Below are 13,279 nucleotides of genomic sequence, written 5' to 3'. Positions count from 1 at the left end.
TGAATCTATTTCTATCTTGTCTGCATGAGTAAAGTCAATAGACTCGTTTTTATTTGACAATAGCTTTGGGACATCCGGATCGAAGTCGGTTGGAATCTTCATCTTCATATCCTTTATATTTGCTTCGTAGAATGTACCATCCTTGGTGATTTTAGGGTGGAATGGTGTTATATCCATCCTGTCTTTCTTCATCCGCTCAAAGCCCTCAGGACTGACCTTTACCCTACCTGATACAATATGGATTCCAATGGCACTTTCAGATGCATTGAAGTATCCATCCCTTGCTTTAAATACCTTCAGCCCAGAATTAAACTCATTCCTCGTAATCTTGTTCCTCAAGAATTCCCTTAGTTTGGCCTGATGGATTTTTACTTGCTCCTCTTCCTCGGTTGTTGCCTTAATATTTGGAACAGTCGTAAATGGCAGCTTCACCTCCACATTTGCTAACTCCACTTCATCTACATCATCACTCAATACTCTAACCACCCCTAGGACTTCATCAGAGATGGTTATCAACTCCGATGTTGTTGATTCCTGGCGTTCAACCTCATTTGTTGAGTTTCCAACCACATTCAATCCAGAGTGGGCAATGGCAATGTGTTCAGCCACCGATCTGGCTGTATTCGAATCCATCTGGGCACCCAAAATTGCTGCATGCTCCTCCACTATCTGGTTTAATTCTGACTTAAACGCCTCTGACTTAACAGATGCTGCCGTGGCAGCAGCATCAGATGCTTCAGCCTCTGATCCTCCCAGATTAATCACATTATTGTATGCAATGTTTCTTGCCTCGGCCACTTGGGCTTCCATTTGATGAAGTGCTTTAGACTCCTCGTGTTGTTTGGCCTCTTCTTGCTCCTGCATAACTCCCTTGTAAACTGTATTGTCGTACTGGCTTGACTTTTCATTTTGCAACTGCTTCTTGTGTTCTTCCATTAGTTTTTGATTCTCCATCTTTTTTCTTGTCTCTTCTTCCTCTCTTTCCCTGTTCAGTTTTTCAACAGCTCTTTTTTCCTTATTTGCCTTGACTATTTTGGCATTCTTGGTCCTGATTTCCTTATCGATCTTATTTTGCTTCATTAGTTGCTCTGCACTTTGATTCTTAACTATTTTTCCGACAGTGTATATAGAGTCTGACATTAATTCTGTACTGTGATTCTTAACTATTTTTCCATCAACACATGAAGACTTTGCATCACCAGATACATATTGCTTGTTTTGATTGTGCAGCATGCTCACATATTGATCCCTTTTCTTTGCAATCTTCTCCTTCATTGCTGGAGTTCTTAATTCTGGGTTTCCTTCCTTTTCCAGCTTTTCATACTGGGTTTCCAGGGTCGACTCTCTTAGCTGCTTTGCCTTTTTAATCTCCTCTTCTGCCATCTTCTCATGCTCCTCTGCCAACTTATGCTTCAGATTATTCTCATACATACTTTGCTTGGTTTTGATGGCCAATTCTTTATCTAACAAATTTCTTCTTTCCTCTAACTCCTTTCTATTTTGCAATGCCTTTGCCAAATCTTCACTAGAAAATCCCTTGAATAAATCCTGGGGATGCAATGCATTACCGATGCCGGCCTCCTCCACAACCATGTTTCTCCTCTCCTCAATTAAACCTTGGTCATTAGGCAGAATGTGTTTAATGTTTTTGTAGAGCTTCCTGGCCTTCTCCTCAGCCTCATATGGTTTATAACCCTGCTTTTTAAATATTTCGATGGATCTTATATAGTTTAGGGCGGCATCACTGTTTGCCAATGCAGCAAGATGGTCCAATCCAGATTCTCTAGCCTTGTCATATGCACCTTTGGTTAGATTAGTAACTTCCAAATTTTCTATTTCTTCATTAGTCATATGTAGATCATCTCTAAGATTATGCTCGTTTATGCCCTCTGGATAGACCATACCTTTTCTGAGCGAATCGTCCAGATGATCCATTGGAGCATAGTAGTGGTGGGACTGGTTGTGCAATTCTCTATTCATATCTCTCCTTCCCTGAGTCACCGGGTCTAGCTCATCGAAATGTTCATGGTAAAGATCATGTTGCAAAGGCAAGCCATAATTGGGTAGTGGCCTGTTATTGTATATATTGAAATTAAAATCAGGAATAAATCGATCTCTCATTTTCGAGTTAAACTCTTCCAAGGAAGGTCCATAATTTCCATTAATAATGTTGTTTGATAGATCATGCATAGCTTCCATTTTGTGCAATCTGTCTATCGCCTCCATATCTCCAGCATTTGCATGGTCGCGTAATGGACCAATCAGACTGTTGAAAAAACCCATGAAACTGTGGGCCATATTCAAAGCATTTCCAACATCCTTAGGAGGATTCACATCGGTAGGAACATTAATACCGCTTCCAGCACCATTACTGATGGGAACATTCATATCGGTGGGAGCATTGCCATCCATACCATTACCACTCTCAGGAACATGTATATGTGGTCCCTCATATGACGGAACATGCCTATAAGTCCTTTCTAAAATTGCCTTCGAGGCTTCATTACTAATCACACCCTTTTCCACCAATTTGTCTAAAACACGCTGGTCTCCATGAACTGCCCTATCTACAATCTTTTTCAATCCATCCTTCTGTTTCTCTGTGATTTGCTTGTTCTTGAAATATTCAGAAAATGACTCTTTTAATAGCTTTAAGTTCTCATTGATTATTTCTTTATCTACAACTACCATTTTATTTCCCAAAGACGACTTCAGCCTACCATCCATGCCTGTAGTCTTTGCATTTGTAATGTTTCCGACAATTACAGCGTCATCTGAGCCAGGCTCAATAAACGAATAAACGACATTTATTAGTGTAAATAACATAGATGAAATTGTAAAAAAATTATAAATAACTAAGGTGAAACATGCTTGTGAAACGTATTTGTGAAACATATATATGAAACTAATCAGAAATAATAGCCCAGGGATGTGATATTGTGATCATTTGATGCTATTTCATACAAAAGTATGATAGTGCCGATGGGATTGATATTTTTAAGGGTCTATAGAGCATTCAGAGTTTTATGTATCCTAATACGAGGTCTGGAAGAATTCCTTTTACAAGAATATATTGGAAAATTCTGTAACTTAAGTGTTTCAAAATGTCATAAAATAGTGTATTAAATAAATCAATGGATGTGTAAACTCCACAGATAGTATTGCCAGAAGAGAGCTAATTGAGATTAAAAATATTACAACTGACTTAAGGTATTTCACTCCATTTTATTTGTGCTTACTTTTTATTTATAATATTTGTATTTTCTTTAAACTTTCCATCCTCTCCAATTACAAATTCCCTTATCTTTTCATCACTAATTGAGACTGTCAAAGAGAACCCACCTCGACTCCAATTCAACCCATAAATTGGATCCTTTAGCTCAAAGACCTGCTTAACTATCTTGCCCGATTTATTTTCCATAATCGATAGCAATCCATTCTCAGAGCCAGCAGAAAAAAATATTTTTCCAAAGGAGTTTGTAGGAGCAATTGCTAATGCAGAGATAACAAAATCTGTATTGCTGGACTTGGCACCACTATTTTCAGTAGTACCGCCAGTGAATGGATCCTTAATAGTTTCTGTCATGTCGGATGACTGATAAATTATTAAATTATCCAGCCCACTAGTAACAACACATTCTGCATTACAGCATACATTCGTCACTCCATATTCATGGAGAGATAAATTTGTCTCTGTAAACTCCAAACTACTCAAATCAAAGTTTATAGTTTTCAAAATCCCTCCATCACAACCCAGAAATATTGCAATCGAAGACTTTGAAACAGAACCATTGGTCTGGCTATCTTGTTCAATCACTTCTCTAACATCAAAATCATATATCGGGCCACATACAATTTGCTTCTGAAATACAGGCGTGAATGTTGTTCTATTTCCCCTCCAGATTATAATGTTTCCTCCGAAATCACTGGATATAAATGCATCCAACTTCCCAACAAAGGAAACTTTGGTAATAGGAAAAGAATGCTGGTGGAGATTCACCCTTAACAGAGGATTTCCATTATCATTGCTGGGGAGATTTGATGTGGAAAACACCCGAATGGATCCATCAGAATATCCACTTACAATACTCTGCTCTGTAAAATCTGAACTTAGGCTATTTAATCGACAATTGAGTTGTTCCATGAAGGGTTGGAAAAACAATAAAAGTGAAAAATAACAAGAGGATGGGCAGGGAGTTATGAGCCACAATAAGTTTGTGAATAACATTATATGAGAAAATACCATGCGTTGATTTCATGCCCTAACTCGTCAATCTTTTAATAAACTATTTATTCTTTATTAAGGTAATAAAAAATATGAAAGAGAGATTTACTAGCCAAAGCCAGTCTTATGTACAAAAATATCACTAAATCACCAAGATGGCCAGGGTCTAAAATTTGGAATTCTTCTTGGGCTGGTTAGTTTTTTGTTGATAAACTGGTTTGTTTTTCAATAAATTTTTTGTAAAAAATTTACCCCAATGGTCGATTTCCAGACTCAAAAGATTCACGAGTTAATGAGAAATACGAAGAATATTCGTAATATTTCAGTAATTGCACACGTAGATCATGGAAAGAGTACGCTGACAGATTGTCTACTGATTAAGGCACGTATTGCAAATAAGGAAAGCAATGGTGGCAGGTACATGGATACGAGAAAGGATGAACAGGAGAGGGGTATTACAATTAAGTCAACAGCAGTGTCTATGAGTTTCAACATAAACAAGGAAGTAATGGATGCGTATGCGGCGCCCGAAGATGTCAACGGAACAGAGTTCTTGATCAACCTGATTGATTCACCTGGGCATGTAGATTTCTCGAGTGAGGTTACGGCAGCGCTAAGAGTAACCGATGGTGCCCTGGTTGTTGTGGACTGTGTTGATGGGATCTGTGTTCAAACAGAAACAGTCTTGCGACAGGCTATCGATGAAAGAATCCAGCCAACTTTAGTTTTGAACAAAATGGACAGGGCGATTTTGGAGTTGGGATATGATGAAAAGGAGCTCTACGATGTTTTTAAGCGAAGAATAGAAAGTTTCAATGCGAAGTTGGAGACGATTTTGGGAGACCGAACATATGTTAAGTCGCTAGACCCGAGACAGAATGAAATATCGTTCTGTTCAGGATTGCAGGGATGGGGATTTACCTTGAGCAAATTTGCTCGCTTCTATCTAAACTATAAGAAAACACATACCTTTGAAAAGGAGAGAAAGTTTACAAGTATTCTGTGGTCGATGAAGGTATATTGTGACTTTGATGACGAATTTGCATCAGAGTACAAGTTTGAAAAGCTAAAGAATGGAGAGCAAATCCCAAAGGGTAAGAAAAGTCCATTTGAGATGTTTATCCTCGGACCAATTTACAAGGTCAAGGATATGTGTTTTGATGGAAAAATAGAAGAGATCAAGGAGTATCTTGGAAAGTTTGGGATTGATTTCAGTTCTATTGATCTTAATGGAAAAGGCAAGCAATTGTTTAAACTTGTCTTTAAAACCTGGCTACCAGCAGCTGAGTGTCTTTTGGAGCAAATTATTCTTAAGCTTCCCAATCCACACAAGAGCCAAGCACTTAGAGCAGATCATCTGTATACTGGCCCAGCCAATGATGAAACATACAATGCAATTAAGGTTTGCTCTTCTGCTGACGATGTACCAGTCACTATTTATATTTCAAAAATGATTCCAGATGGCTCCAATGGGTTTGTGGCATTTGGTAGAATATTTTCAGGAAATTTGAAACCAAACACGAAGCTCTATGTCCAGAATCCAAACTATCTGCCGGATCCCGAGGCCAAGAACAATCCAAATGTGGTTCTGAGGAATATATCTAAGGTCTGTGTTATGATGGGAAGAGGCAGTAGTTCTATTCCAGACTGTCCTGCAGGAAATATTGTTGGGCTGGTTGGGGTAGAGGGGTTTCTCAAGAAGACAGGTACCATAACCAGTGTGCAACATGGGTATAATATCAAGACAATGAAGTTTTCAGTCAGTCCAGTGGTGAAAGTTGCAGTTGCACCCAAAAACTCCAAAGACTTGAGCCATTTCAAGGAGGGTTTGGAGAAGTTGGCCAAATCTGATCCGCTTTGTGTTATTGAGTCGAATGCCCAAGGTCAAGCCACTATAGCTTGTGCTGGAGAGTTACATTTGGAGATTATTCTGTCGGATCTCAAGGAATTCTATGCCAAGTGTGAATTTACAGTGGAGGAGCCTCAGGTGAAGTACTATGAGGGATTGTCTGGTGCCTGTGAAACACCAAGAATGTCCAAGTCATCCAACAGACACAACAGAGTTTATATGACCTCAGAGCCACTCGATGATGAGATTGTCGAGAATATGGAACGACTGATCTCTCGAGATCCCAAAGAGAGGGTTGCTAAGTTTAGGGATGTCCTCGGGATGGATGATGATTGGATTAAGAAAATCTTGTTCTTTGCACCGGAAGTTGATCCTACAAACATTATGGTAGACGAAACCAAGGGTATTCAGTATCTTAATGAGGTGAAGGAGCACATTGCAGAGGGATTCAGAATGGCAACCAAGGAGGGGCCGATGGTTGGGGAGACCATCAAAGGATGCAGATTCAATCTAACTGATTTGGTGCTGCATGCAGATTCAATCCACAGAGGAGCCAATCAGATGGTAAGACCTGTTGAGAATCTCATACGTGGTTTGGTCTTGTCATCATCGCCTATCCTATATGAGCCAATGTTCTCATGTAACATTGCAGTACCGGAAAGTTACCAATCTGGATGTGAGAATGTTCTAAAAAACCGAAGGGGGTACACCGAAGGAAGCTCTACAGAAAACAATGTTGCCAATGTTGCAGGTTTTGTGCCGGTTTCTGAATCCTTTGGAATAAACAAGGCACTTAGGGAAGCATCAAGGGGTATGGCTACTTTCTCACTAGTATTCTCACACTATGCCATCTGCCCAGGTTCCATGGATAAAGAACAGTCAATTATGTTCAAGATTGTTGAGAAGGTCAGGACTTATAAGAAAACCAACACCAAGCTGGATCCTGAAGAGTATTTCGATAAAATTTAGGTAATAAACTTTAGGAAACATTATTTATTGCTTTATTCTTTTGTATAGTGGTTTCTCTTTTTAATATCAACACTTGATTCTTATTTTGCATCATTATCAATCTTTTGAAAAATTACCCCATGATATACTTTACAGAAATCGATGGTGTTAGAAAATACACAATGAATGAGACTGGTGCAGAGCTTGCCATACCTGCAAAATACTCTGTAGATGATAAATTCAGTTTGGAAAGAATAACAATGAAAAGGAGATATTCTATTTTTCCATTTGATGAATAAAAGACTAAGATTTCTAGTTCCAGGAGAATTCTTGCCTGTTAGTCCATTCTTTACTAAGTCAAGGCTTAATCACCAGATTAAGTTGATAAAATAAATCAAGTAAACCTGAAATATTATAAAGCTGGTGTTCTACTGCAATTGTTTATACTAGCTACTTGTGGATTATATTTACCAAATTATTTCTTCTTTATGGAAGGTCTCATTAAATCTTTCTGTTTCCTTGCTATGCTGTAGTATACTTATCCATGTTTTCTGTATACTGCTCATATCTGGAAATGACTAAACCAAATGATTATTGTCCCAATATTACATAACAATTCAAGCTTTGTTTTGATAAAATACGTTTAAAAAGAAAATTCTCAAGAGATCTAAAGTATAAGAGGAATTGACACTTGGTGATTTACTCTGAATATGTATTTTACACAATTGTCCAATATATAGGATTATAGATTCACTTATATAAAGATGCAAGATACAACAATAATTTTAGCTTTGTGAACCATTTTAAAATAAAATATAAGAATGTGGATGGAATTGATCGAAATGTAATAATTTTTGACCATATACACATATGTTTTAGATGATTGAGATAGAATGTATAAAATATTCTATCATTTGCTCATAGTAAATATATATATTTAAACTACATTAAGTAATTCTTAGAATGTAGATATTTTGTTAAAATCTTAAATCTATCGAGCTGATTTAAAACTATATATTGAAACGATTGGTCATGAATAGAAAATTCAAAATGCTTATAAACATATTCTTTCAAGGATGTTGATGATAACTTACATCCCTTTACATTCAATAAAATCCGATCTTTTTTGAAATCAATTTCTGCAAAATTCAAAAGTATTCAACAACACAACACTTTCTCTCAATCTATGATGCTATCATAGTTGTTACAAATTATTTTAAAATATTTAGCTATGTCTAGTTGAAGATTTTTACCACTGAGATGATCATACCTATTGGATTGTTTAATAAATCAACTTATGCCATAAAAATACTATTTCAAACCAAAACCTGCAAATATAGACTCAATCAATGACTAAAATGCATCATTTACTAATCGTAATGGTTCCATTTTTATGGCATTATCTGTTCAAAATATGAAACTCCATATTATTGAGCTATAATTGATGTACCAAACTTAGTAAGAATGATGAGATTTAAACTACAGCATACTACAACAACAGATGGTAATTCTGCCAAATTTATTCAATGATATATAGAACTTGATTGTTTGCAAAATCTGTCTGACTTTCTACATCTTTTAAAATTTTATAAGATTTTGATTAAAATAGAATAAAATAATTCGATAGTATAGTAATTATAATCAGTTATACAAATGCCTTCGAAACCTAGCAACATCTAATGAAACCAAACTAAAATTGTAAACTTAATTGAACAAAGCCTGTTCTAAGATTTCAATTCTAACATATTTATTCATAGGTTATAATATCCAAGCACTATCATGATACATCTCCCATTATTTGTGAACAATGGCAATATAAAGTAAATAACTATCAACACAGTTCGCTAGAAAATATTTGATACTTTCTCTATTACCATCACGATTCAATTTCATTATTAATATTTCATCAATTTGACAAAATAATTTTTATAAATAACAGTACATTTCGATTTTTGAGAGCTGCAAGGTACAAAGGTTAGCTAATAATTACTAGCAGATATAAATCGTTATAAATACTAATGTGTTTGAATAGTGTCTTAACGATCCATATAGAATATTGTGAATTTAAAGATATCTCAAGCCTCATAATTTCATGTACTATCAGTAGCTTCAGATTATAGCATTGGAATCTGGAGATAGTCATTCTTTGTGAAATATATCTGCAAAGTATTTCAGTCATGTAGTTCTTTTAAAATTAACTATTCTACAAGATATATTTACATTAATTTTGAGATACAATCCTCTATCCAATACAAAAGTCTTAAACGATTTAACCTTGATATCTAGAATTTCAAACATATATTGCTTGGTATGGAGTCATTCTTGAATTATACATATTTACCTTAATTCCAACAATTATAATTTTATGGACTACAATTCATAAAATAGCTATCAATTAACAACTTGTGGTTAAGAATACATTCTGTGGTATGGAGTAGTGGTAATAGGATAAGTTTAACTCGATAATTTCTGTGATTTAAATTGATATAGATTTCTCAACATAACCATTATGCACAGTTCATATGTTGTTTAGAGAGGTATTATACCAATAAGAAACTACAATCAAAACTCCGAAATGTATTATTTACTATATTAATTTACAGAATACTTATAAGATAATTAGTAAAGTTTGTTCAATGAGAGGGAGATTCTACCTAAAGTTGATATGTCTAATAACAAGTATTTATGACCGATATGATCAAGAAACTTTTGAGAAAGTAATGAACAGGCTGTATGAAGTGATCTATACACAAACAAAATCTACTAATGTTTTCAATATAGCATTTGTAAATATCAAATGTGAATGATAAATATATTCTTCAATAAATGATACAAACTTTAATTACAGTCTAATTTCATTAGTCATATGAGAGCCTCTATACAAATACAAACTACTAAATAATCAATCCTTCTAAAGTATATTCTCAATCTAAGTTTGTATGATATGTTACTTCATAATATATTGTATATTCATTTTATTAAATCGACAAATTAATATACTATTTAAAAAATATATAATTACCTCTAGCAGACAATTATGGAGCATAACTATATTCGTTGAAAAACTAATTGTTGTATTATATTTACCCTTTAATAAGAAATGAAGTATCTTTCATACATAAGATCAATTACTTCTTTATAATAAGATTATTGTTACCACATCATTCCAAGCTTACAAATGAAAATATGTTCGGTAATATTATACTCCTTAACCATTTTAATCCAGATTATACATTATATGCTATAATCTACATTTGAATATATATGTTGTAAACCCTATTAAACAATTCTATTCCATAATTAAGTTTTAAAGTGCCAATAAGGCTATTATGATGCAAGTTTACAATTGTGCACATTCCATCGCAATTCTTTCATTTCATCACTCAGTTTGACCATGTTAGTTGATGGCATTTCTAAATTATATGATGAATCAGCATTAGAATATTTAATGATTTTTGCACCGAAGTAATTAATCTTGTATTTCTTTTTAAATTTGATTGAATACTTCCTTTATTTATTATTAAGATGAACAATCATAGAATTATATATTTGGATATTCAGTATTCAATATAATCACCCCACGGTTAGTATCGTAACTTAGAATATAAATTGTGGAATGCCGATTATCTTTCTGGAAGTAATTAAATTAAAAGATATCAATGTAAACATATCAATTTTGAATAAATTGATATGTTTACATTGATGAGATGATACAGTCAAGACAATTGATATTCAGATTTAAGGAAAACAATAGCATTGGATTAAGACCTATACAATGAAATCTAAACACAATATATCAAAAACTCAAGCATACTTTCTAATTTTTCATTCTCAATATTATATGTTCTAATATCAATCCTACATATTTAGACTGAGAGAAAATCGGATTTGATATTCACATTACATATCGAATTATACAAAATATTTTCAAATATATCTCTTAATTGTTTACTATAGCCATAAGAATTATGAAATTAGTTATATTATGGTATAGTTTATAATTTTGAACCATAACAAGTTACAATACAATCTTTTACAGCAAATACAGAGGTATATTTAAACCTTTTGACTTTTGATTAAATTATACTGCATATATTCATGCCGTCTATAGTTCTATAGTCTTTCCTAAATATCAAACACTATTAAAATACTCAATATATTTAAACTAAAGCATTTATAAATACTTCGTATTTTTTGAAAAATATTATAATAAGAATAAAATTATTATGATATATTTTGAGAAAGGTTTTTAATCATATACATTACACACAAAACATAATTTGGTTGGTATCAAGTCAAGAGCAATTCACTCAATATCCTAGTATATATAATATGGGACGTACTGTCCTGGAAAACTTCTGATTGTAAATGGAATATATCCCAATAAGTTCAAAAATTAACAATTCCAAGAAAAGATTTCTAGCAAATAAGATAGAATAAATATTTATTAAATTATGAAAGCATAAAAACCATGATATGGCTATTTACACAAGAAGTTCAAATTTGCTTTCACATTAACTAATGGAAATATAAAATAGGTCAGATAGAAGACATAAATATCCTCTATTATATATGGGAATGCCAAATTAAGTTTTGATTTGGGTAGCTTTATCATGAAGAATTTAAATACCAGCAAATGTTGCTTATTCCCTACATATTTAAGTTATAATATAATCTTTATGAAAGCATACCACCAATCACATCACATTCCAAAATAATATATAACCAAGTAAGCTGTTAAGAAACAATACGTTGTAGAAATATCAAAAAATATTTTATATTAAACCACTTTGAAGACTTAAAACCTAGTAGAATACTGTTGTTCACTGTGCGAATCAAAGATATTTTAATTTAATTGGATTGTTTACTTTTATAAAAGACTCTAAATTTGGTACCAAATTCCACAAACTTTTTTATTGCTTCAAAGAAATTAACTTTTCATCATTTATTTAATGAATCACCATGTCATAGAATATATGGAATGAATTTACACGTCAGTTTTATGAGTTTGTATAATATGTGTTGTTGGGAGGTGTTTTTATTTTTCAAAAAACAACACAAACTACTCCTTAAATGGGATACCAGCAAGGCAAAAGACAATTTTATGACGAAGATTTTAGAAGGTATTGTACTGTATTATTGAAAACAAACAATAATGGTCAAATACATCCCCAACAGATACCTCAAAATGTTTTCAATGTGATAGGATATATTAAAAAAAATGGCCTGGGAGAAGTCGGACTTTTTAGGAAGGTTGGTATTTGTGGGAAAATTCATGGAATTGCAAAACTGCTTGAGAGTGACCTTAATATTGAATATGAAGACCAGAATATTCATGAGCTTGTATCTGGACTAAAGTATTTCATAAGAGTCACAATGAGAGGGCTATTTGATATGGCCATCTTAGAAAATGTCGTACAGGCCATTGCTGAAGGATCGTTGGATAAGGTAATGCTCATATATGCTTTGTTTTATACATTAACCGAAGATGAGCAGAAATTATTCTTAGAAATTAAAGACATAATCAATAGATTGGATACGAATTGTAAAGTAACCCGTATGGCAATTGCTGATAGCATTGTGATTCTTGTTCCCACCATATTTCCAATTATTGATCATAAGCCAGATAATATCGAGATTCTCATTGATTTACTGAAGAATCTACTTCAGTTTGAATTGACGATCATTCCAGAAGATATCTTCGACAAAATTTCTGAAATATGCAAGAAAACATAAATCTTCGACTATTGATTATATTCAGCTAGCTTATAAAATACAAACAAAATATAGTTGTGGGTGCTAATTCGACATTAAGCTGCAGAACTGCTCATTAAATTTCAATGTATGACCAATTTGGTATTTATTCATTCAGTTAATTATAGTTGATTTCCTGTTGATGCTCATCAACTAATTGTTTAATTTTGTAGCTATAAACATCTTCAAATTTTTTGAAATCCCAGTTTAGATCAACCAATATAGCACCAACAATGGCCTCAAAAATGTCGCCGTAGCCCTTAGCACCTATAGGAGCATTTCTTTTCAACAATTTGACAATACATGTGTTCCTAACTATGGAGCCCAAACTATTGTTATTAACATAGGATTTTTTGGTACTATGGAGATCCAACGGAGTTAAATGACGCTTGTCATCAAACAGCATCTTCGCAACAACCAAATCCAATACGGAGTCTCCTATAAGCTCCAAAACATTAAAATGGTCATTGGAGGTTATCTTCGAGGTGTATGATGGATGTACG

General features: G+C 33.7%; 1 protein-coding gene and 1 pseudogene across 1 annotated transcript; one reads left to right on the top strand and one right to left on the bottom strand.

The window, feature by feature from the left end:
* LOC147075349 (uncharacterized) overlaps nt 1–13,279 on the bottom strand; it is a 248,195-nt pseudogene that overhangs the window by 145,625 nt on the left and 89,291 nt on the right.
* Nucleotides 4,482–7,043, top strand: LOC147075356 (uncharacterized). Its single transcript, XM_085942525.1, has one exon. It carries the CDS (start codon nt 4,482–4,484, stop codon nt 7,041–7,043), a length of 2,562 nt encoding a protein of 853 aa, XP_085798651.1.

The sequence above is a fragment of the Rhyacophila brunnea genome, unplaced genomic scaffold (genome assembly GCF_057557595.1).
Source record: "Rhyacophila brunnea isolate RB1 unplaced genomic scaffold, BYU_Rbru_1.0 scaffold_149, whole genome shotgun sequence".
NCBI classification, from domain to species: Eukaryota; Metazoa; Arthropoda; class Insecta; order Trichoptera; family Rhyacophilidae; genus Rhyacophila; species Rhyacophila brunnea.
The sequence above is the reverse complement of the archived record's forward strand: the minus strand, read 5'-3'. Positions and strand labels throughout refer to the sequence as shown.

Coding starts and splice junctions, on each gene's coding strand:
- LOC147075356 (XM_085942525.1), top strand. CDS start 4,482: ATGGTCGATTTCCAGACTCAAAAGATTCACGAGTTAATGAGAAATACG.